Raw genomic sequence first — 20,713 nt, forward strand, 5'->3', positions numbered from 1 at the left:
AGTCCCGATTTGATAGGAATCGAGACCGACTCAAAAACCTGACGGCACTTTTTTTTATTTTCAACCAGGACTAAAGATTATTTTTATCCCGGTTCAAAATATGATAGACGGTATCAGACCCCTCTACTATCTTTAGTCTCGGTTGTTAAACAACCGGGGAAAAAAATCAGCAAATTGCCTCGAGCCGCGCGCTAAAAAAAAGTAAGCAAACTGTCCCAATCTATTTCTCTCCTTATCTCCTCTCCTCCTCTCAACCTTATCTCCTTCTCCTCCTCTCCTCCCCCTCATTCTCTCACCCCCATCTCCTCTTCCAGCCCCCTCCCCTCTCCTCTCCTCCCCTCTGGCTCCCCTTCAGCGGGCGGCGGTGCCCGACATGCGACGACAGGGGCGATAGGTGGTCGGGTGGCAACGGCCTGTGCAGTGGGTGGCCACGGTGGTGGGATGGGAGGCGGCGCACGGCGGGCGGCGACCGACGCGGCCCCGAAGACGACGGTGAACCGCCGGCCGATCCAATCCGCCGTCTTCCCTGCGGCGAAGGAGGCGACGAGCGTTTGGATATGTGAATTTGCTGATTTTATTGATTTATCTATGAATTTGTTGATTTGTGATGTGTTTGGATCTGTAAAGTTGTGATGTGGTGTTGACGTGAAAAAACACCTAATTTTATCCTTAACATGTGGATATGGATAATTTTGTGATGTTTATATGAATTTGTTGATTTGTGGATGATTTTGTGATGTTTTCTGAATGTGAATGATTTTATTGTTGAGTTTGGTTAGAAATCAATATGCAAACAAAAAACAATGAAAAAAATTAGTTTCGGTAGGTGATTTTAACTGGGACTAAAGATCACTTCGAAGCTCCGATTTGCTACCCAAAATTATTGGAGTTGTAAACGGGATGTGCAGACTGCAGAGGGTTTATGCAGGAGTGGACGACGGAGTTCCCCCCCCCCCCCCCCCCCCCCCCCTCCCCGGGGCGAAATTTTCCCGCGGCGACGGCGAAATTACGGCAAGTCAAGTCGCCCCAGGGCCCCGGCTCCCAAGTCAAGTTTGGTTAGCTCCCAGCTCATCCTTATGCAGTCCTCCCCACTAAGCAGACTTAATTTATCTAAAATATATAACGGTTTGACTATCCTTTATATGCGTAGCCACCATCATTGTGGCGGTATTCCGGTTGTCCGCCATTCCCAAGGCGCAAGACTTTGCGTCTACCGTCGTCGTCTCCATCTCCGTCTCCGATCAGGCTAGGCGGCGGCCAAAACAGGAGCTAGGCTTAATGTACGAGAAGACAGTAGGTACATAATCGTGGCAGAGCAGTTTACTCTGTCCTCCATACCATATCTTGTTCACCGTTCGTTCATTCATATTTATGTTTTCTTGGTATGATTATTTCGTATCATCGGTGATTTGGGTTTGGAGATTTGGTCTAACCGCATGTACATCTTATGTGGTATGGGCATATATCACGAGAAATTGGTTTGGTAGCCGATCGAATACCGATCAGGATTTACGATTCGGAGATGGCCTTCTGTTTCGGGCTCTGGCGGAATGACGGTTTTCGTGAAATCCGGTGGAAAGCCGGTAGATTATGAACAATTTTCATAAACTAAAATTTGAATACAAATTCCTTAAGTTTAACGATAAGCTTGCGAAAACCGGTCGGCTTTAGCGAAATTATCGAAATTTCAACCGGTAAAAAAAAATGTAAACTGAAATTATTTTCTTTTTTAATTCGTTATTCTTTTCTTTCATATTGTAAATTTGAGTAAATACACAGAATACATCAATTTTTTCAAAAATTTATATCCCAATATGTTCTATTAATATCATACTATTTATAAGATTTTATTTGATTTATTTATTTTTTTATCAATTCAAATTTTTGAATTTGGATGAAACTCATCGAAATCTCAAATGGCTTCTACTTTCGAGTCTCATCGAAACCTCGAAATTTCGTGAAATTTGACCAGTTTTCGTCGGAATTGTAAAGCCTGATACCGATCCAATATTAATTGGGAAAATTGGAACCATGCCATTATAATTTTGCAAAATTTGAGATATGCCATCCTGACCCACATGTCATTGACCAACGTGGGTCCTACATGTCATTGAGATACCGATGGCATATCTCAAACTTTGTAAAATTATAATGGATGGTTCCAAATTACCCTTATTAATTGCATCGGCCGTTCAGTTCATCCATTGGAATTAGAAAGATCAAATGCTAATGCTAGCTCGGTAGCTCCTGCACGATGTCCTGCATGCATTTTTATTTAGATAATGGGAATTTATAAAACCCGGCTTCTACACCAACGGGGATGTATACAGCCAAAAAAATCCGAGCTAACAAGCTCATTTCATACACACAAGTTCACAAACAAAATAAACACAAAGGCTCAAGCACCTTACATAAAACTAAAAAGAGCACAAAAACTCCAAAGCCTTTCAAAGTGAAAAGACCGTCCAAACAAACTAACGACCACATTACTCCTTTAATTGCTTTCTCATGTTCCATCCAGTGACGATTCTAGCAGGTAGGCTCCATCAGGCTCTAGCCTACCCTCTAATTTTTGCGAAATTTTTTTAACTAGATAGCTCATCTTACAAACAATCGGGAGAAATCATGGCGGTGTTCGCCGGGAAAGAAGATGAACAGCGGCAGCGCTTGGCGTCGAGAAAGAAGGCCAGCGAAGCGGTACGCACGCACAAAAATAGTATTAGGCCCAATTGTGGCCCAGTTGACATCGTCACTTCATGGATAGCCCATCTGCTCCGCCTCGCTGATTCCCTCGACTCTCGCTTCCTCAATCACGCAAGCCGCCACAAGCCACCAACCTAGCGTCTAGCGGCGTGACCGGCGACGGCGGGCGGCGGCGATGCGGCGGCGGCAGCGAGCAGCATGGCGCAGGCAGAGGCTGTGCACGGGCAGGCAAAAATACAGGCGGTGGCGCAGCGCCGTAGAGGCGCAACGGCCGACGAGGGGCAAGCAGCTAGCAGATCTGGCCATCAGGCCATCAATCCATCAAAGGGCATCAGGCATCGTCGCAGTGGGGCAAGTAGCAGCAGCTAGCAGAGCAAGCGTCAAGCCGCTAGCGGTGAGTCATCACTTCATCTCTGTTTTCAACAGCAGCAGCTAGATGATGGGATTTACAAGATTTGAGCTTCATGATTCATAGTTTTGATTTATCCTTAGGTTTGCAGTGGAGAAGAAAAAAAAACGTTGTTAAATTATGCAAGCAAATCAATTTAAGTAGTACCCATCCAATTCCAAGTGATGAGAGCACAAATCAACCAAAGAAGCCTCAAGTACAATTTGATCGTAATGAAATTTTTGCTGATCCCGCACAAAGAATGCCTACTATTTTTTCTCCTGACATAACAGATGAAGTGAGGATGGCATATTTATCGAATGCTCCAAATAGAGCACCTGACCATATTTTTTTTCCGAAGACATTAGATGGTAAGGTTTCAAGGTCATTTCAACGGAATTCGAAAAATTAGTGTCCAAAAGGATCCTGTGTTTTGTTTCTATTGTTTTATGTTTAAGAAATTAGCACATCCCCGTAAATTAACTTTAGTTCTTCGACGTTGAGCCTATCCTCTGTTTCAATCCTGGATTCGCCACTGGTTCCATCCATCTTTACCAAAGAAGTGCATAACAGATGTCTCTAACAGTTTGCATCCTTCCTTCATCACATCGTGCTCATCTTCTTTAAGCAACAATAACCATTGTCGAGCCCAGTATGTTCCCCTGAAAATAACCTGCAAGTAAGAGTTAAAATTGGAGCCATTGAAGACCACATTATTTCTACAAATCCACATTGCCCACAACAACGCCGCAATCCCTATAAAGATTTGGTACTTTAGTCTAGATTATAAATCCTTTAGCCAAATCCTAAACATATTAGCTAAAGTGTTTACAATATCGATGAGCTCGACTAAATTGGCTTTTGCACTCCAATGAACTCTCAAAAATGTATGTAGAGTGACCTTTGACATAGAATGAACTACATGTGGTGGTCCTAAATGACACAAAGACAAAATTACCTAACAAAAACAGAAAATGTTGGATAAAAAGGATGGCTCAAACTATAACTTTAGGAGTAGTAAAAAGGTATCCCAAATTATAATTCATGAATATAAAAATAAAACAATTCAAACTTTAGGCTGGCCTAACAAGCTAAAGCCTTTTTTTTTTTCATTGTCGAACTGACTCCCGTGTCGCTTCTCTCACCGACCTGGGAGGCGAAAGCCGACTCCCCCACCTAGGCCCTGTTTGGTAACATGGGCTAAACATTAGTCCCCACCTTTTAGCCTTGAATTAGCCCTCAAGGATCCAAACAGGTGGGCTAATTCTTGGCTAAAGTGAATTAGCCTCCTTCAAAACATTAGCCCCTCCAAGGGGTGCTAATGGGGCTAATTTTGTGTGGGGACCATCAAAAAGCAGCTCTCTCCCTCCTCTCTCCTTCTCTTTCCTCTCTTTTTACTCTCTCTCTCTCCACCTTTTAGCCTTGAATTAGCCCATGGATCCAAACATGCCATCCTAGGCTAATGTTTAGCCTACCAATTCATGACTAAACATTAGCTCTCAAAATTAGCCCTGGGCTAATCTTCCAAACAAGGCCCTACTTAGCGCATCTCGCCTGCCTCGCCACTGTCAGCAACGCCACCCCTTGCGGTGGTGCCCGGCGGCAGCAGGCCTCCCTTCTCTCTCTCCCTCTCTCTTCCTTTCCCCTTCTTCCTTCCCTCTTTTTTTTCCCTTCCTCTTTTTCTCTAGATCTGAGGCGACTCGGGAGACGTCGGTTCTGAGCCTTATTCTCCTCCCCACGTCCGACGCTGGCAGCCTTCCACCGTTCTGGGGCCAGCGGCGGCGGTCAAGGTGGTGAGGGGGACGGCCGGATCTGGCCACCCTAGGTCAAGATCCGACGCCTCTCCAACGCGAGAGGCCGGATCCCTTGTTGTGGCGGCGACCAATGGCGATGGTGAAGGCAGCAAGGGGGATGGCCAGATCTTGCCCCACTAGGTCTAGATCCGGCGCATCCTAGTCTGGGTCGGGCGAGGCTGGTCCCCCGTGGGCCCGTGGCGGCGACAACGATGGGGTCACTCGGTGGATCTTGGGTAGCCTGTGTGGCCGTCTGATGGCGCCGACAGTTCGGCTAGACGGTAGAGTAGGTTGTCAACGGCGCCTGTCCGGGCTATGCAGGTCGTTGCGGTGTGCATATGGTGGTATGCATAGTGCATGTACCTTCGGCGTACAGGTGGAATTTGGTGGCTTCCCTTGTGGACACTATGGTTGGATGGGACTCCGAGGACACTATGGTTGGATGGGACTCCGAGGACACTATGGTTGGATGGGAATCCGAGGTGAAAGCCTTGCTTGGCTTGCCGGTGTTAGCAACGATGACGCTCTTGGGTGCTATTCACCTTATTGAAGGTGTTGCTATTGGAGCCCTCATTCAACTCCACACCCAAGGGATTTCTTTGGGTGAAAACCTTAAATTTATTTGGGTCGAGAGATGTCAGTGTGTTCTTCTTGAAGACTTCATTTTAGGAGTTTTTTCTTTATTGGATTGTTGTTCTTAGGTTCAAAATATCAATGCTAGGTTTTGCCATTTTTTCATAAATTAATCATGTCGTTGTAAGGTTTTTGATCCAGTTTTCTTTATAAACTGGATCAACTCTCTTCTTTTATAGTGAAATGTAGGAGCTCCACGCTAGTTTCCTCGCTTTTTTTTTAATTTTCAAATTCAATTTTAAGATATTTTCAACGTAATATTTTAATATTGAGTTTTAAGTCGCTAGGAACATATATATATATATATATATTAATTTTTATTCTCTAATAAACTATTTTGGCTTATTAGAAAATATGGGTAACCGATAAGGCTTAAAGAAAAAAAGCTTTGGGTAATCGGATAAACTCTAATGCCTCTCGAATGTTTAACACCTGTCCGTACCTTCAAGTTGTTTCTTCAATATCTTCACTAGGGATGGCAATTTTGCCCATGGGTACGCGAATACCCAGACCCAACGGGCACGAGCGTGGGTGTGATTTTTACCCGTGGGCACGCCCGCCCGAAACCCGTAGACATCGTGGGCAACAGTCGGGTTTCATTTTTTGCCTGTGGGTAACCCATGCCCGACCCGATACATATGTATTAGCTAATTTCGACTTATCTCTTAATTCTTATACTCATTTCTCTTGGTTCATTTGTGATACTAACTAATAATAAGTTGTGATGTAATTCAAATTATTGTTGATAACTGATAATTTGGTAAATTATTGATTTTATTTCTCTTTGTTAAATTATGTATCTTTCGAGTTACTATTCATGTGAGATCCATTGGGTACCCGCCGGGTATACCCGTGCCCGTCGAGCATGGGTACGGGCACAGAGTTTTGCCCGCTAATCCTAGTGGGTAGGGTTTGGGCGGGCGACGACGGGCATGGGTTCGGGCATGGTTTTGCTCTACCCGTACCCGACCCGACCCGACCCGTTGCCATCCCTAATCTTCACCCTCCTCGGCTCCTCTCCATCCCCATGTAACGCCTGATCCCAAATTCCCAATTCCCCTCTTCTCGCAACAATCCCACCGCCTTCTTCTCCACTCTTCCGCCGTCTTACTCAACTGTATCCTTTACCATCACCTCCGGCGACCCTCTGCCGCCTCCAAGGCCGACGCGGCAGAGGGTACGGAAGGCGGCTCTTACTGCGCTTCTCTTTGCAAGGAAAAGAATGTGGACGAGTGCCAGTTAGTTAAGTCAGAGTGAGCATGCAGATGCAGTGGATGTTTCCTCAGCTGTGGTGGCGTTGGAGGCGGGTTCGCCGGAACGTGGAGCGGTGGAGAGATGCGCGGCGCGCGCGCGCGTGGTGGCCATACTCTTCGCCGGAGTCGAAGAAGGGCTGGCCAATGCACGACCTATGATGTTATCCCATGGTGAGAAATTGTTATATTGGTGCTGTATAGCAGTTCCAGAGAAGGGAGAAAAAGGCTCACTGTTATATTGGTGCTGTATAGCAATTCCAGTCGAAAATCGTCAGAATCTGATTTTTTTTTAGAGAACAACTTAAGTACTATCATGTGAATCAAATAATGCATTGTTAACATTCTTCAGTATTCTACACAGGACAACCTGGCATGTTATCCATGTCCTGGAATTCAGTTTGGCATTTCAATTTCCCTGGCATGTTATGCATTGTTAACATTCTTCAGTGAATCAAATAAAATGATTCGTTCCAACTCACAAACTAACATGACTTTGACCTTGTTTATGCAGGCAGGCAACCACCTGTTGCTTTCCAATTCTTCAGCTGGCTTACGCATGGATTGCCAAGAGAATAATCTCAAAAGTTTCCTTCAGACTAATGGGCATGTGGTTCTTCAAAGAGTGGACAACAACTATAGCCTGAGATATTTCACGAAAAATGAGGTATGGCACATCACCAATGGGTGTAGCATCATGCTGGGAAAGGGAGCATTCGGTGAGGTCTACAAAGGAATTCTAGACGACGGATGCCCTGTTGCTGTTAAGCGGTACATACATGGGAACCTGAAAGAGGAATTTGCTAAGGAGGTGATAGTGCACTCTCAAATAAATCACAAGAATGTTGTTAGACTCTTGGGCTGCTGCACGGAGGAAAATGCTCTAATGATTGTTATGGAGTTTATCTGTAATGGGAACCTCGACAATGTCCTCCACTGCAGCAACACCAAGGGATGTGTTCCTTTCCCCTTGTACAAACGTTTAGACATTGCTATTGAGGTTACTGAAGCGCTATGGTGCATGCATTCAATGTATAGTCCTGTTCTTCATGGTGATGTGAAACCTGCTAATATACTGTTAGATGAAAACCACTCACCAAAGATATCTGATTTTGGAATAGCAAGATTGCTTTGTGCTAATGGGGCTCAACATACCAAAAATATCATTGGTTCTATAGGTTATGTTGATCCTGCATTCTGCGAGAATGGAATTCTAACCCCAAAGAGTGATGTTTATAGCTTTGGAGTGGTTTTGCTGGAGATAATCACCAGAAAGAAAGCAGTGGATGGGACCATCACCCTTGCTCAAAGTTTCACTGATGCCATTGAAAAAGGGAAGAAAGTGATGAATTTGTTTGATGAGGAAATCAACGATAAACAAAACATGAACTTCCTTGAAGATATTGGGAAGTTGGCAGTTAAATGCTTGAGGAGGGATGTTAAAGTGCGCCCTGAAATGGTTGAAGTAGCAACCAGTCTAAGAATGATTAGGAAAGATCTGGAGGGAGAACTAGGGAATCTGACTCAGCAACATACAAGTACACCAAACAACTCAACTCCCTCAAAGAATGAAGGCTCAGCAGGACGCCAATTTGGCAATCTAAATATCTTCAAACAAGAGGAAATTAAGCATATGACAAGAAACTACAGCATGACCTTTAGGGAAGAATTCCATGAACGTCTATACAATGGAGTTCTTGGCATGGTTCATGCAATTATAGTAAAACAAGTGAGTACATCTTCAAAAACCGACCGAGAAGTGTTTCTGAAGACTATGGGCATACTATGCCAGAAGTATCACAAAAATGTCGCTAATGTTGCTGGCTTTCATTTAGGGGAATACATTTCAGAGTGCGTGTATGAATCTTGCTGTGAATTATCCCAGGTAAATAATGGCCATATTTCCTTCTCTAACCAAAACCTTTATGAGATCATCTGCTCCACGGAAAAACTTCCTCTTCATGTACGTTTGTCAATAGCTGTCCAGTGTTTAGAGGGCTTGGTTCATATCCATTCATTTTTAGCTGAAAATCCTGAATCGCGTGGCACAAGCCTGTTCGGAAATTTTAGGTCAGCCAATATTTTTCTAGACAAGAACTTCATGCCAAAAGTTTTCAATGCCAACTTATCAACATTTCTCGGGCTTTGCGCCGTGCAACAATGTACTGCCTCTGTTGATTGTATTCATGACCAAAGATCACAAAAATATTATTTAGACCCAAAGGATGTTTCTGATCATCTGTTCAACCCCAAGTCTGATGTTTATAGCTTTGGAGTTGTTCTTTTGGAACTCATTACTTGGAAGACAGCGAAATACAAGTCTGGTGGACAGGCTCATATGCTTACGACAGACTTCCTTGATACTTACAGAATAGACCATAGTGCAACAGACTTTTTTGTCAAGAAGGTTTATGACGAGGAAGGCAAGTGTTTCCTTCATGAAGCCATTGCTATTGGAGTTGAGTGCCTAAAACTTGATGTTCAAATGCGACCAGAAATGAGTGATGTTCTTTCCCGTCTCCGGATCATCTCTGCAGCTCAGAGTATCAGAAGCAAGCTCATGGGTCCACAAGCAAAAGGTATACATCTTGCACCAGTAAGTTGTAGAAAAAACACATGGAATCCTGTGCAATCAAAATTTTAAGACTTTAACCACTTTGTATTAACAAAAAGTACTTTGAAAAATTGTACCCCATTCTCAACTACATGATCTAGAATATCTGCAGTCAAATCTCAAAATTTTAAATCATGAATTGCAACAATATTAGGATTTGATAAGAGCAAATAATATCAGTAGATTGGTCACAAAAAATACTTTCATACAACTACTTAATAATTTTATAAATACGAGTTTAAAAAATAATGATGAAACATGTGCATTGGAGACCGTGTCAATGTTCAACACGTCAAGTAGAAAAGTGTGAAGGTAAATACTCCCTTTGCACGATTTAACTTTGCAGTATTCGAAACTGAAACTTGACCATATGTTTCTCATACATTTCTACTACTAATAGCTACAAAAACCTTGTTCATATAAAAGAACTTTGAAATCCCAAATATAATTGTAACATTTTATACCGTGAAGTATATATGTAGCCTATAAAGGTAAAAAAAATACAAAATTTGAAGTACATGCATGTGGCTTATAAAATTGAGTAGAGGAAGTACCTCTATAATACATATATTTTTATTATTTTTACTAGTAAATTGTTATAAATTTAAGATGGTAAATGATTGTGATGACAGAAGAAAATATTGACATTTAGTGACAGCTGTTATTCATCCATAATTCATTGTTCAAAAATATTGACATTGGCCGGAGAGGCCGAGGCCCAAAGCAACCTAATAATAATACCCTTGCACACAGTACGGTAGCTTGGTTGGTTAGAGTCCGTTGGATTAGATTGGGTCCTCCCTCCATCTATATAGGATGAAATGTATCATTAGTTGGATTAAATGATGAATTAGAATCAGTCTCCCCCAACCTAAGTCCCACTCTCATCCGGTCATCCCTTGCAGCCGCCGGCCACTGTCACCTGGCTATCTTCCTGACGGTGTTTATCCCCTTATGAACCCTAGCCCATAACAACAACAGCTTTAAGGTTTAGGTTTTCTCATACCAAATTTTTCAGGTATAATGATACTCATTGTAAATCTAATAGTGACAGATAAATTTTCAGGTATAATAATACTCCTGAGCAGCAGTCAACTTAGCCTGTTAAATCTTGTTCTGTCTTTTCAATGCAGATTGTGGCGATCATGGACCTAGCCAATACATAGCCCCTACCCCTGTCAACAATGATGTCAAAATTCCTTCTCCACCAACTTCTACGTCGACCATTTCGCTGGACATACTGAAGAAAATAACTAGGAACTTCAGTAACAATTCCCTAATAGGAGAAGGCTCACACGCTAAAGTTTTCTTTGGAGTGCTTAAAGATGGAAAAAATTCTGCAGTAAAGAAGCTCAATCCTAATGAAGAAACTATAGTGCAGGTCCTGGGGCGTGCCTTTCCCTTTTACCTTTTCGGCTAATGTGCTTCATTCATTAGTACTAGAAGCAAGGATTTCTTCCTGAATTCCATGTCTTGCAGGTTTCAACCATTTCAAAAATGTTGAAGCATGACAATGTTGTCCAAATTCATGAGTATTTTATTGAAGGGGAAAATCGTGTTCTTGTTTATGAGTATGCACCAAAGGGCTCCTTGCATGATATTCTTCATGGTAAGGAATACATAAAGACAGTAGGTCAATAGCTGAAACAATATGATATTTCGTTGATATAATTGAACTTTTTGATGTGTGGAATATTTTTTAATCTACCATACCTGGCGAGTACAGTTGATTTTTTGAGTTTATGATTATTTGCAGGTAGAGAAGGTGTCACAGGAGCCCAAGCAAGACCACCTCTATCATGGGTGCAGCGAGTGAAGATTGCTATAACTGCTGCAAAAGGGCTTGAGTTCCTCCACGAGAAGGCCGTGCCTCCTGTCATCCACACCAACATCAAGTCCAGCAACATACTTCTCTTTGGCAATGATGTTGCGAAAATAGGTGATCTCGGTGTCTCGAAGCAGCTTCATGTTGAAGATTATGATTACAGTTATACACGAGTAGTTCCACAGATTTTTCGCTATGAAGCACCAGAGTATGCAACACAGTGTTTCCATGCTTTCAGATTGTTACACTAGAGCCTTGGCTTGGAAATGGCATGCATTACCTCCTACTGATATGCTCTTTCCTTCGTTGGTTCTTGTTAGGTGCAGGTTGAGAGGACAGTATAGTGTAAAGAGCGATGTCTACACCTTTGGGGTTGTATTGTTGGAGCTTTTAACTGGTCGCAAAGTATTTGATCATACACTTCCGCGTGGCCAGATGAGCCTTGTAACATGGGTAAACATGCATGCTTGCATTCGCTGATCTAATTTCTTCATAGGATCAAGAAGCTAATTAACCTGTTGATAATGAGATGCAGGCTACACCAAGGCTTAGTAAAGACAAGGTGAAACAATGCGTAGATCCAAAGCTTGGACGAGCATTCCCACTCAAGGCTGTTGCCAGGGTAATAATATTCCTAAGCCTGGATGTTACTGTCTGTGTTTCACAATTTTTTTTACATCATAATTGCATAAGAATTTCGGGAAGTTTCATTTGAGATCATGTTTTGCCTACATTGAATCTGAACTTCGTCAGCATAAATTATCTGTAGGGTCAAACAATCTGTTTCTGTTCTTCACTTTGAAAAAACAGATGGTTTCTTTTGCACATGTAACTCATGGTTAGCTCCCATGTAAAGTTAGATATGAGGATAGGAAGCGCAGGTTAGTTGAGGGCCTTGTTAATCCACATAAAACCCTCAGCAGTCTATCACACGAACAAGTCCCATTATGGACATAGTATATTTATATTCAAACTTTCAAAATTTTGAGTGTCATACATTTTTAAATAATTATATATTACTATATACATGAAAATAACAGTACAAAGTTGTCTCAAGAAATACTTTCTTTAATTAATTTTGCAATTTATTGGGTTCTATAAATATACTACAATAAATTTTAAAAGGACCATTAACCAAAACAAGTTTGTGTGACCAGAGGTAGATAACCAATCACTCTTTCTTTTAATTTTTCTTTGTTGAATTATACTCAATAAAGTTCAAGTAAAATGTACAGTTTCTTATGGATGTACTTCCGAATCTAATAAAGCACCATAAGCATTAAGCAAGTTGTATCCTATAGGAAATACCACGCAAGGGCCATTAGAGACAGTTCATGACCAAACGATCTGGTGAATCATCTCTGTATATGTATCTATGATAGTAGGGTCCATTAAGGTTATTTAATCGTGCAAAAGCATCTAAGAGAGATTATTTTCTATAATAACCTGTATATGGAGTTGAGAGGTATCTTTTAGGCAAACAAGATATTTGAGGGGGTAAAATGGGCTTACCCTTCCTTTTTTTTAATTGAATGTACCCCCCTCCCTCCTATTTATCCTAACTTCTCGAATATCAAACAAATCAAATAGCAACAAAAATTCTAAAAAAATATGCTGATATTGACACAATATAGTCACTATCATACAAAAAAAAATCAATTCCAAACGCAACCTATAGATTTTAAAAAAGGAAAGAGAAATAACAAACTTACGGTAGGTAATGCGAGCTCTACACCTCTACTCATAGTCAAATTTGTTTTTTTTCCTCAACTTGTACAACTTAATTTTAAATTGATGTTTGTGAAGTGATATAACACAATGTTCTACGCTATCAAAACTTTAAAGAATTTTCCTTAACTAGTTAAGTGGTATGCAAGTGATGAGGATGTATCCTGTTAGAGTTAATGGATGAAATGACTTTCCCAAAGTGCTACTCTATACAACGGGACAATTGCTTATTTGACCCCGTTTTAAACCCTAACTACCAATTTAACCCTACTTTTTGAATTTTGCTTATTTGACCCTCCTTTTTAAAAACGAAGCTCCCGTATGACTATGTTCTGTTAAGGGCATCTAATGGTGTTAACTGAAGTACAAAATGTCTCTTTTGTCCTTACTCATTTAACCCTATTACATGTGGGACCCACCCGTCAGTTCTCTCTCCTCTCCTCTCTTCTCTCTTCTCTTCTCTTCTCCTCCACGGATCGGCGAGACGGTGAGCCGGCACCAATGGGGCGGCGACTTGCGGCGGTGGCGCTGATGGGGCGGCGGCGGCGGCGCTCTGAGGGGGCGGAGGGAGGGAGCGGCGGTGGTGGCAGACGGAGGGGCGAGTTGCGGCGGCGGCGCACGGAGGGAGCGAGCGGTCGTGCCGGCTCGTGGAGGGAGGGAGGGAGCGGCGACGGCGGCGGCTGAGGGACGCGGAATGAGGGAGGCGGCGGCGCCAGCGTAGGCGCGCGGAAGGAGGGAGGAGGGGGCGGCGGCGTCGGCGGCGGCCTGGCGCAGGCGCAGAAGGAAGGAGGAGGCGGTGGCGGCGGTGCCGGATCCGCTGACCAGGGCTCGAGCTCCACTACGCGGACTCGTCGCCGCCACTCCTCGACATCATCGTCGTCGTCACCAGGGCCAACGCCGGCTCACCGTCTCGCCATCCGCTACCTCTCTGTGGTGGATCCGTGGAGGAGAGGAGAAGAACTCGTCGCCACCACTCCTCCTCGTCGTCGTCACCAGGGCCGGCGCCGGCCTCCACCGCGCCATCAGCACAGCTGCTGCTAGTCGCCGCCACAAGGAGAGAGAGAGAGAAATGTGGATAGGGTTGGGTGGATGGATGGATAGGGTTTCTAAGGGTATTCTGGGAATTATGAATATTAGTTGCATTTCTTTTTTAATTTTAAATCAAAACTTAACGGACTAGTGAAAACAGGGTCAGACGGGAGCTTCGTTTTTAAAAAGGATGGTCAAATAAGCAAACTCTAAAAAGTAGGGTCAAATTGGTAGTTATGATTTAAAAGGGATCAAATAAGCAATTGCCAAAAGCTACTCTACACAAATTAACGTTTGGGGTGTGTTTTATTGCTTGTTCGGTTTGGCAAATAGATGGCTGCTGTGGCTGCGCTGTGCATACAGTTCGAGGCGGAATTTCGGCCCTCCATGAGTATCGTCGTCAGGGCTCTGAGCATGTTAGAGAGCAGCACGTCAAGCAAGCAACCGAGCATCGGTGAAGCAGCTGGAGCGTGAAGCTCGCCGTTCCGTTGGATATAGGGTGATTTTGTTGCATGATATTGTGCGTTCAAAGGAAGGAGGTTTCATGTGGATAACTATTTGCTTGTTCCATATTCACCTAACTAAACTTGAACTTCACTATAGTTTGTCTCAGATTGTACATATGATTTAAGTATTACGAATTCGTGATGTTCGGTCTCATTGTTGGAACAAAAGAGTGATCATACATGAAAGACAAAATCAATACTGTGCATTATTCCTGACAGCGGACTTACGCCCAGCACACCATTGTCATCTTCGCTAGCCAACTGCAGTAGGCTTCGGCTGATGCCTTCGCTTCTGTGCCGATCTCCCCTTCTGAGATTCAGCTATAATCTGGAGACGGGCCAGCAAATCCTTCATCACTGGATGCTGGATCGGCCGGATCGAATGCAGTACTCAACTGTAACTGCGCTGGCCGCCTGGCCTCTTCAAGATCACCGCTATTAAGCACAAAGTGACACTCGAAGAGTATCCAACGTCACCGTACATATAAGTTCCGCGCATAGCGTAGCAAAAATGGTGAGAAAAGACGGGTCGCTTGGATATTTTCTCCGTCGATCGGTGATCGGTACAGTACAGGTGTGATAAGTCCGCAGCTGCGTTACACACATCCTCTGCCGCGCTCGCCGTAGAACAAAGTGATGACGGTCTCGCTGATTCGGCGAACTTTCCTGCGCCTCCGATACGCCGAGGGAGTGCACGCTAGCGACGACGGACAGATTTGAGAAACCGCCCCACGTCCGTCCTCCGTGCCGTTCCCATCGTTTCCTTCCCTTCCCCCGCGAAATTTTCCCGCGGCGACGGCGAGTCAAGTCGCCCCCGGGCCCCGGCCCCGCGCCGTGGAATAACGGCTCGGCTCCCCAATTTTACAAAGACTTGCCACTCCTGATTGCCACTCGTCGTCGTCGTCGTCGTCGTCAACTCTGACTTTGAGCGAACCGAGCGCCCAATTTGCCAGCTTACCTTGCTCCGGAGACGCATCATGGCCGTCCGTTCGACCTCCACCACGTACGGGACGGTCAGCCTGCAGAGCGGTCTACGTTCTGAGGCCTAGTCAAGCCAAGCGTGACCCGCACGGCCCGCCGGATGTGAAAAACCCCGAGACAACCCCTGCCGTTCGCCCGCGGGTTTCTGGGTTTCTCGGCTTCCCTCGCTGTGCTGTCGAGGGCATTCCGGTCCAAACTGCAAGCATAAGTGAACTCGACGTACTGAGCTAGCCCCAAAGAAACACTGCTAGCTCACGTCACCAAACCTACCGAGAAATTGCGCGGTAGTGCAGTGCAGTGCGCTCATGGGCGCTGGCGAACACAAAAACCCAGGAGCCCAGGAGCCACCGCTCCCCTGCGGCGGCGAGGTCCCGCGCCATGAATCTTTCCACAAACACCTCCCGATTCCGGCCGCCGGCGTCGGCGGCGGGCAGGTGGACAACCCGTCGAGCTACCAGATCGCCGGGAGGGTCCTGCTCGCCGTGTCGGGGGCGTTCTCGGGGGTCCTCCTGGCGCTCGTCGTGCTGCACCTCTGCAACAGAGGCCGCCGCGGTGGGGGGCACTCCGGCGACAGCCGCACCACCCGCCGCCGGGATCGCCGCCTGCTCCGGAGCCTGGCCATCGGCGCCGGCGGCGACGACCGGGACGGCGGCGCCGCGCCGTCGCCGCGCGGGCTCGACCCCGCGGTGCTCCGCGCGCTCCCCGTCGTCGTCGTCGCCGCCGCGGGCGCCGCGCCCGGGGACTGCGCGGTCTGCCTCGCCGAGTTCGAGGCCGGCGACAAGGCCCGCGCGCTGCCCCGGTGCGGGCACCGGTTCCACGTGGAGTGCATCGACGCGTGGTTCCGGGAGAACTCCACGTGCCCGCTCTGCCGCGCCGACGTCGAGGCGCCGTACGACGCCGACGGCGCGCAGCCGGAGGTGAGGATCGATATAGCCGGGGACGCCCCGTCTGTGGCGGCGAAGGGCGGCGCACCGGCGATGGGGAGGCTGCCGAGCGGGACGGATCTCGAGAAGACGAGGCGGGTCTTCGCTTCGACCCGATCCGCTTCCCTCTGAATCTGACAGAATGGACAGCGGAAGGTTCCTAGACCGTTCGTTCACGAGGCCGAGGCGACCGATTTTTTCGGAGTTCGGATTGTTTGTCCACTGTACATAGATTTGTTGGTATACCAGATTTGTACTCCCAGTCCTGGACTTTTTTTACAATTTTGCCAGATGATCATCAATGGATATTTTGGATATTGAGTTACTTCTAGTCTCCTGGAAAGAAAAAAAAAATTACTCCTACTTACTTTGCCCGGTAACTTCAACTTTGACTTGATCATGGTATGTATGGGCAATATGACGATCAATGGAAGATGTCAGCTTGGAGTTGGAACTGCCTCTGATGAGTGATGAACTGATGACAAAACTGGAGGAAAGCGAAATCTCCATTTGTCCATACGTACCAGGAATAAGATCACTTTGACTCCTTGAACTGACCACCGAATCTAAATCGTATCCCTCAACCGCAATACCAGAAATCTTAACCCTCGAACTTGCAAAACCGGTGCAATTTGACTCCCTTGGTGGTTTTGGAGGGCGGTTCGCTGACATGGCGCACACGTGGCAGTGTTGACCCAGTCTTTGTCCCACGTGGCATTGATGTGACGCTTATGTGGCATTAAAATTAAAAATATATATGCGGAGCCCATTTATCATTCACCCAAAATAAATTTATGGGACCCACTGACATGTAGGTCCCACATGTCATCCTCCCTTATCCCTTCGTCCTCCTCCCTCTCTATCTCTCCCTCTTTCTCTTCGCGCGTGGGGAGCGGCGTCCGAATCGGCGGCGACGACGGCGAGCGATGGACGAAGCGGCAGCGGCGGGCGGGCGGGCGGGCGGCCGTTGGAGTTGCGGATCCGGAGGCCAGATCTGCCCCTCGCTTCATTCCTCCTCCCGATAGACTACGCCATGGCCGTCGCCGGTATGCTGCCGACCATCGCCGGGGAGCTAGCCACTGACGAGACCAAACATTCACAAATCTCACTAGGGCTAGCCGCCTGGGCCCAAGGCAGAGCTGGCTGGCTACTAGGAGGACGCGGGAGCTCGGGTCCCTCGGCGGCGGCGCGGGCGCTCCAGCTCTATCTGTTTGGTCACGTCGGGAAGGGGAGCCATGGCGGAGAGGGTGGCTTGCTTCGGAGGGGGATAGGGAAGAGGACAAATATTGCCCGCTAGGCAGCAGCCAAAAGCAAAGGAGTGCTGGGACACATCTATACACGAGCTAAACAATGGCGACAGATCCTACAATGCTCAAAACCAAAACCACTAAATCAGTTCAACATCTCGAAACAAGAAATTGAAAATTGAAAAAACAAAACAAAATAAGCCACGACAAATTGTCCAAATTTCACGCGCCGACTAGCACGGACGTCCTCAAAGGAAACCGCTCCTGACGTCGACAAGGACGGTCGCTGCTCCATGCACGGCTCCGGCAACGGCGGGAGGGTGTTGTTAATGGCGCTGCTGGAGTAGGCGGAGCGGCGACGGGCTACAGCGGCCGGGGACGCCAGCTTGAGACGCATCAAGGGAGGCGATGATGAACGCCGTCTTGGTTACGCCCACGCCGATCGTCGCCGCGAGCACCGAGTTGCGGCTAGCTATGCTGGCCGCCTTGAAGATGCTCGGGCCGTACAGCACCACGACCTCTATGCTGGTGAGGTGCTGGAACAAGTAGATCCCCAGGGCGGCGATGACGATGCGCCGCACCGGCGGCGTCGGGTGCAGGAACGCCAAGGGAGCCGACGCCGACGCCGACGCCACAGCGGCCGGCGAGGAGTGTGGCGAAGTTGGGGGCGAGGCCCATGAGGACGGAGCCCGCGAGGAAGATGCAGGTGGCGAGATAGAGGAGGGAGAAGAGGAAGGAGGAAGAAGGGATAAGAGATGATGACATGTGGGACCTATATGTCAGTGGGTCTCATAAATTTTTTTTTGGGTGAATGACAAATGGACTCGCATATATATATTTTATATTAATGCACATAAGCGCCACGTCAATGCCACGTGGGACAAAAACCAAGTCAACACTGTCACGTCAGCGAAACCGCTCTCCAAAACCACCAAGTGAGTCAAATTGTACCAGTTTTACAAGTTCGGGGTCAAGATTTCTGGTATTGCAGTTGAGGGATACGATTTAGATTCGGTGATCGGTTGAGGGAGTCAAAGTGATCTTATTCCTACATACCGCACAGCTGAGTATGGGCCATATTGCCCATTAGGCTTGGGCTCTAAATGACTAAAGGCCCAGCCCAACTTGCTAGTACAGGAGTACAGGTTCGATCGCCTACTTGCTACCTACCGACTAGTAGGGTCCGCACGAATTTGCAAGACAGTAGACAGGTACGTGTCAAATTGCAATTTATCTGACAAATATTTGCAACTTCCTAAGAAAGGTGAGAAATATTGTTCTCACATGTATGGTGTAGAAAAATAAAAAATGTCTGTTCGTAAATCAAGTTGGCGAGCAGCGGTTTAAACGCTGGCTAACTCTTTTAGTCAAGCCATAGTTCAATTTATGCAAGAAGCCGTTACTCGATGCCTTAATTTTGTATCGCCCGAAGTTTTGACAGAAAAACCTGACCAGATCTTCCTAAATCAATGGAGCAAATCAAACGTTGGTCCTAATTTATGTAGCCTTGATCTGTAGCATCATCTCTAATTAAATCCTTTGATTGCATTTGGTTCCTACTAGTTTTTTTGTGCTTTGAACCCCAAAAGAACATTACTAAAATTGACCAAGTCATGAAATTCACTCCACAAAAATCTACTTTAAGGCACTAGTATATCCATTAAGTATAACTTTTGCCTGTTCATGGCCTCCAATAACCGATCAATATCTGATACTCTGATGTCATCATAACACTTAGTCAAACCTAGCTCAACAGTGTCCATTAGCAGCACAAAGAAAAAAAAATGGTATTTCCCCAAACACATTCTTGACCACACACACTCCATGTCTAGTACAGTACTCATCTAGCTTGTTTGCTTGTGAGTTCTCCTTTCTGCCCTCTGAGTCTCTCCTTTTAGTTTTTCCCCAATCACCGTGATTGAGGTTCTTTTTCTATCCAAAGATTTCCTGTTTATGTTCCAGCGATTCCGGAATTGTTGTCCAGGGTTACCTTTTTTTTTCTGAAGCTGTTAGCTTTGGAATTGGAAGTTTGGGACCTGTCGCCATGTCAGATCGGGGAACGAGCTCGAGCGTCTCCGGTGACACGGACGCGGACTCCGTGCCCACCGCCGACGCCGCCGCCCCGCTCTGGGCGCCGCACGGCCGCGCGCTCACGGGCTGCCTCGTCGTCGTCAACGTCGCGCTCGTCCTCCTCGTCTACCTCTACTTCTGGAGGGTGTTCTCGCGCAAGCGCGCCGCCGCTGCAGCCTCCGCGCGCAGCGACGACGACGACGACGACGACGAGGCGTCGTCCTCCGCCTCGGCTCCGCCCCCGGCCGCGGCGGCCGTCTCTGTGAGGACCCGGGACGACGTGCTGGCGTCGCTGCCCGTGTTCGTCGTGCGCTCGTCCGGCGGGGAGAAGGCGGAGGCGGAGGCGGAGTGCGCGGTGTGCATCGCGGAGCTGAGGGACGGCGACGAGTGCCGCGCGCTGCCGCGGTGCGGGCACCGGTTCCACGCGTCGTGCGTCGACGGGTGGCTGCGGCTGCACACCACCTGCCCGCTCTGCCGTGCCAGCGTCGTCGCCCTCGCCGCCGCCCCGGAGCGCAAAGGTGGCGTGGCGGACACGACGGCGGCCGCGGAGGATGTGGATGCGCGTGTCTAGTCGCTAGAGCGCGCGTGTGCCAGCGTGTGAGCTCTCGCCGTCAGAGTTGGGTTGCTGTCGCCGCATTTGTTGCTTGGACTTCGAAGAATTGGAGGCACACGGCAACCATGTCCATCTGGCTTTGACAGTTCATTGGGTCTAGAGTTCATCGCTTTGCGGAGGATTTGTTTCTCGCATGACTCGTGTAAAGTTGGGATGCAAATGTAACGCTGTTTGCTGTTTGGTTGGTGAAATGAAAACTTTTGTGTCACATCGGACGTCGGATCGGATATCGGAAAGAGTTTTCGGATACGAATGAGAAAACTAATTTCATAACTCATCTAGAAACCGCGAGACGAATCTTTTGAGCCTAATTAATCTATCATTAGCACATATGGGTTACTGTAGCACTTATTACTAATCATAGACTAATTAGGCTCAAAAGATTCATCTCACGATTTTCTCTCTAACTG

At 46.7% G+C, this 20,713-nt stretch overlaps 3 protein-coding genes across 11 annotated transcripts; all 3 read left to right on the forward strand.

Annotated features, from left to right (window-relative positions):
* Positions 1 to 1,170: 1,170 nt before the first annotated feature.
* LOC127782249 (pto-interacting protein 1-like) lies at positions 1,171 to 14,687 on the forward strand. 9 transcript variants are annotated; one of them, XM_052309385.1, is made up of 9 exons: positions 2,998 to 3,097; positions 3,196 to 3,462; positions 7,282 to 9,346; positions 10,515 to 10,762; positions 10,861 to 10,990; positions 11,138 to 11,414; positions 11,527 to 11,659; positions 11,742 to 11,828; positions 14,297 to 14,687. In XM_052309385.1, exons 2-9 carry the CDS (start codon positions 3,460 to 3,462, stop codon positions 14,435 to 14,437), a joined length of 3,084 nt encoding a protein of 1,027 aa, XP_052165345.1. In that variant the 5' UTR covers positions 2,998 to 3,097; positions 3,196 to 3,459; the 3' UTR covers positions 14,438 to 14,687. The 9 variants fall into 9 exon arrangements, with proteins under 9 accessions (XP_052165353.1, XP_052165387.1, XP_052165370.1 ...); XM_052309393.1 differs by lacking the exons at positions 2,998 to 3,097; positions 3,196 to 3,462 and adding an exon at positions 1,171 to 1,297; XM_052309377.1 differs by lacking the exon at positions 3,196 to 3,462 and having other exon boundaries at positions 2,758 to 3,097; positions 11,533 to 11,659.
* Positions 14,688 to 15,579: 892 nt separating this feature from the next.
* Positions 15,580 to 16,889, forward strand: LOC127758855 (RING-H2 finger protein ATL64-like). The gene has a single exon (XM_052283942.1). It carries the CDS (start codon positions 15,756 to 15,758, stop codon positions 16,503 to 16,505), a length of 750 nt encoding a protein of 249 aa, XP_052139902.1. The 5' UTR covers positions 15,580 to 15,755; the 3' UTR covers positions 16,506 to 16,889.
* Positions 16,890 to 19,424: 2,535 nt separating this feature from the next.
* Positions 19,425 to 20,511, forward strand: LOC127770009 (E3 ubiquitin-protein ligase EL5-like). Its single transcript, XM_052295679.1, has one exon. The coding sequence runs from the start codon at positions 19,665 to 19,667 to the stop codon at positions 20,259 to 20,261; it is 597 nt and encodes a 198-aa protein (XP_052151639.1). The 5' UTR covers positions 19,425 to 19,664; the 3' UTR covers positions 20,262 to 20,511.
* Positions 20,512 to 20,713: the final 202 nt, after the last annotated feature.

Source organism: Oryza glaberrima, chromosome 1 (genome assembly GCF_000147395.1).
Source record: "Oryza glaberrima chromosome 1, OglaRS2, whole genome shotgun sequence".
Lineage (NCBI taxonomy): Eukaryota > Viridiplantae > Streptophyta > Magnoliopsida > Poales > Poaceae > Oryza > Oryza glaberrima.

Excerpts from the sequence above, each read along its gene's own strand:
- LOC127782249 (XM_052309369.1), top strand. The coding sequence starts at position 2,879 with ATGCGGCGGCGGCAGCGAGCAGCATGGCGCAGGCAGAGGCTGTGCACG. Across the intron at positions 3,098-7,281 it reads CAAGCGTCAAGCCGCTAGCG|GCAGGCAACCACCTGTTGCT; the intron begins GTGAGTCATCAC and ends TTGTTTATGCAG. Across the intron at positions 11,415-11,526 it reads TTTCGCTATGAAGCACCAGA|GTGCAGGTTGAGAGGACAGT; the intron begins GTATGCAACACA and ends GGTTCTTGTTAG.
- LOC127758855 (XM_052283942.1), top strand. The coding sequence starts at position 15,756 with ATGGGCGCTGGCGAACACAAAAACCCAGGAGCCCAGGAGCCACCGCTC.
- LOC127770009 (XM_052295679.1), top strand. The coding sequence starts at position 19,665 with ATGTCAGATCGGGGAACGAGCTCGAGCGTCTCCGGTGACACGGACGCG.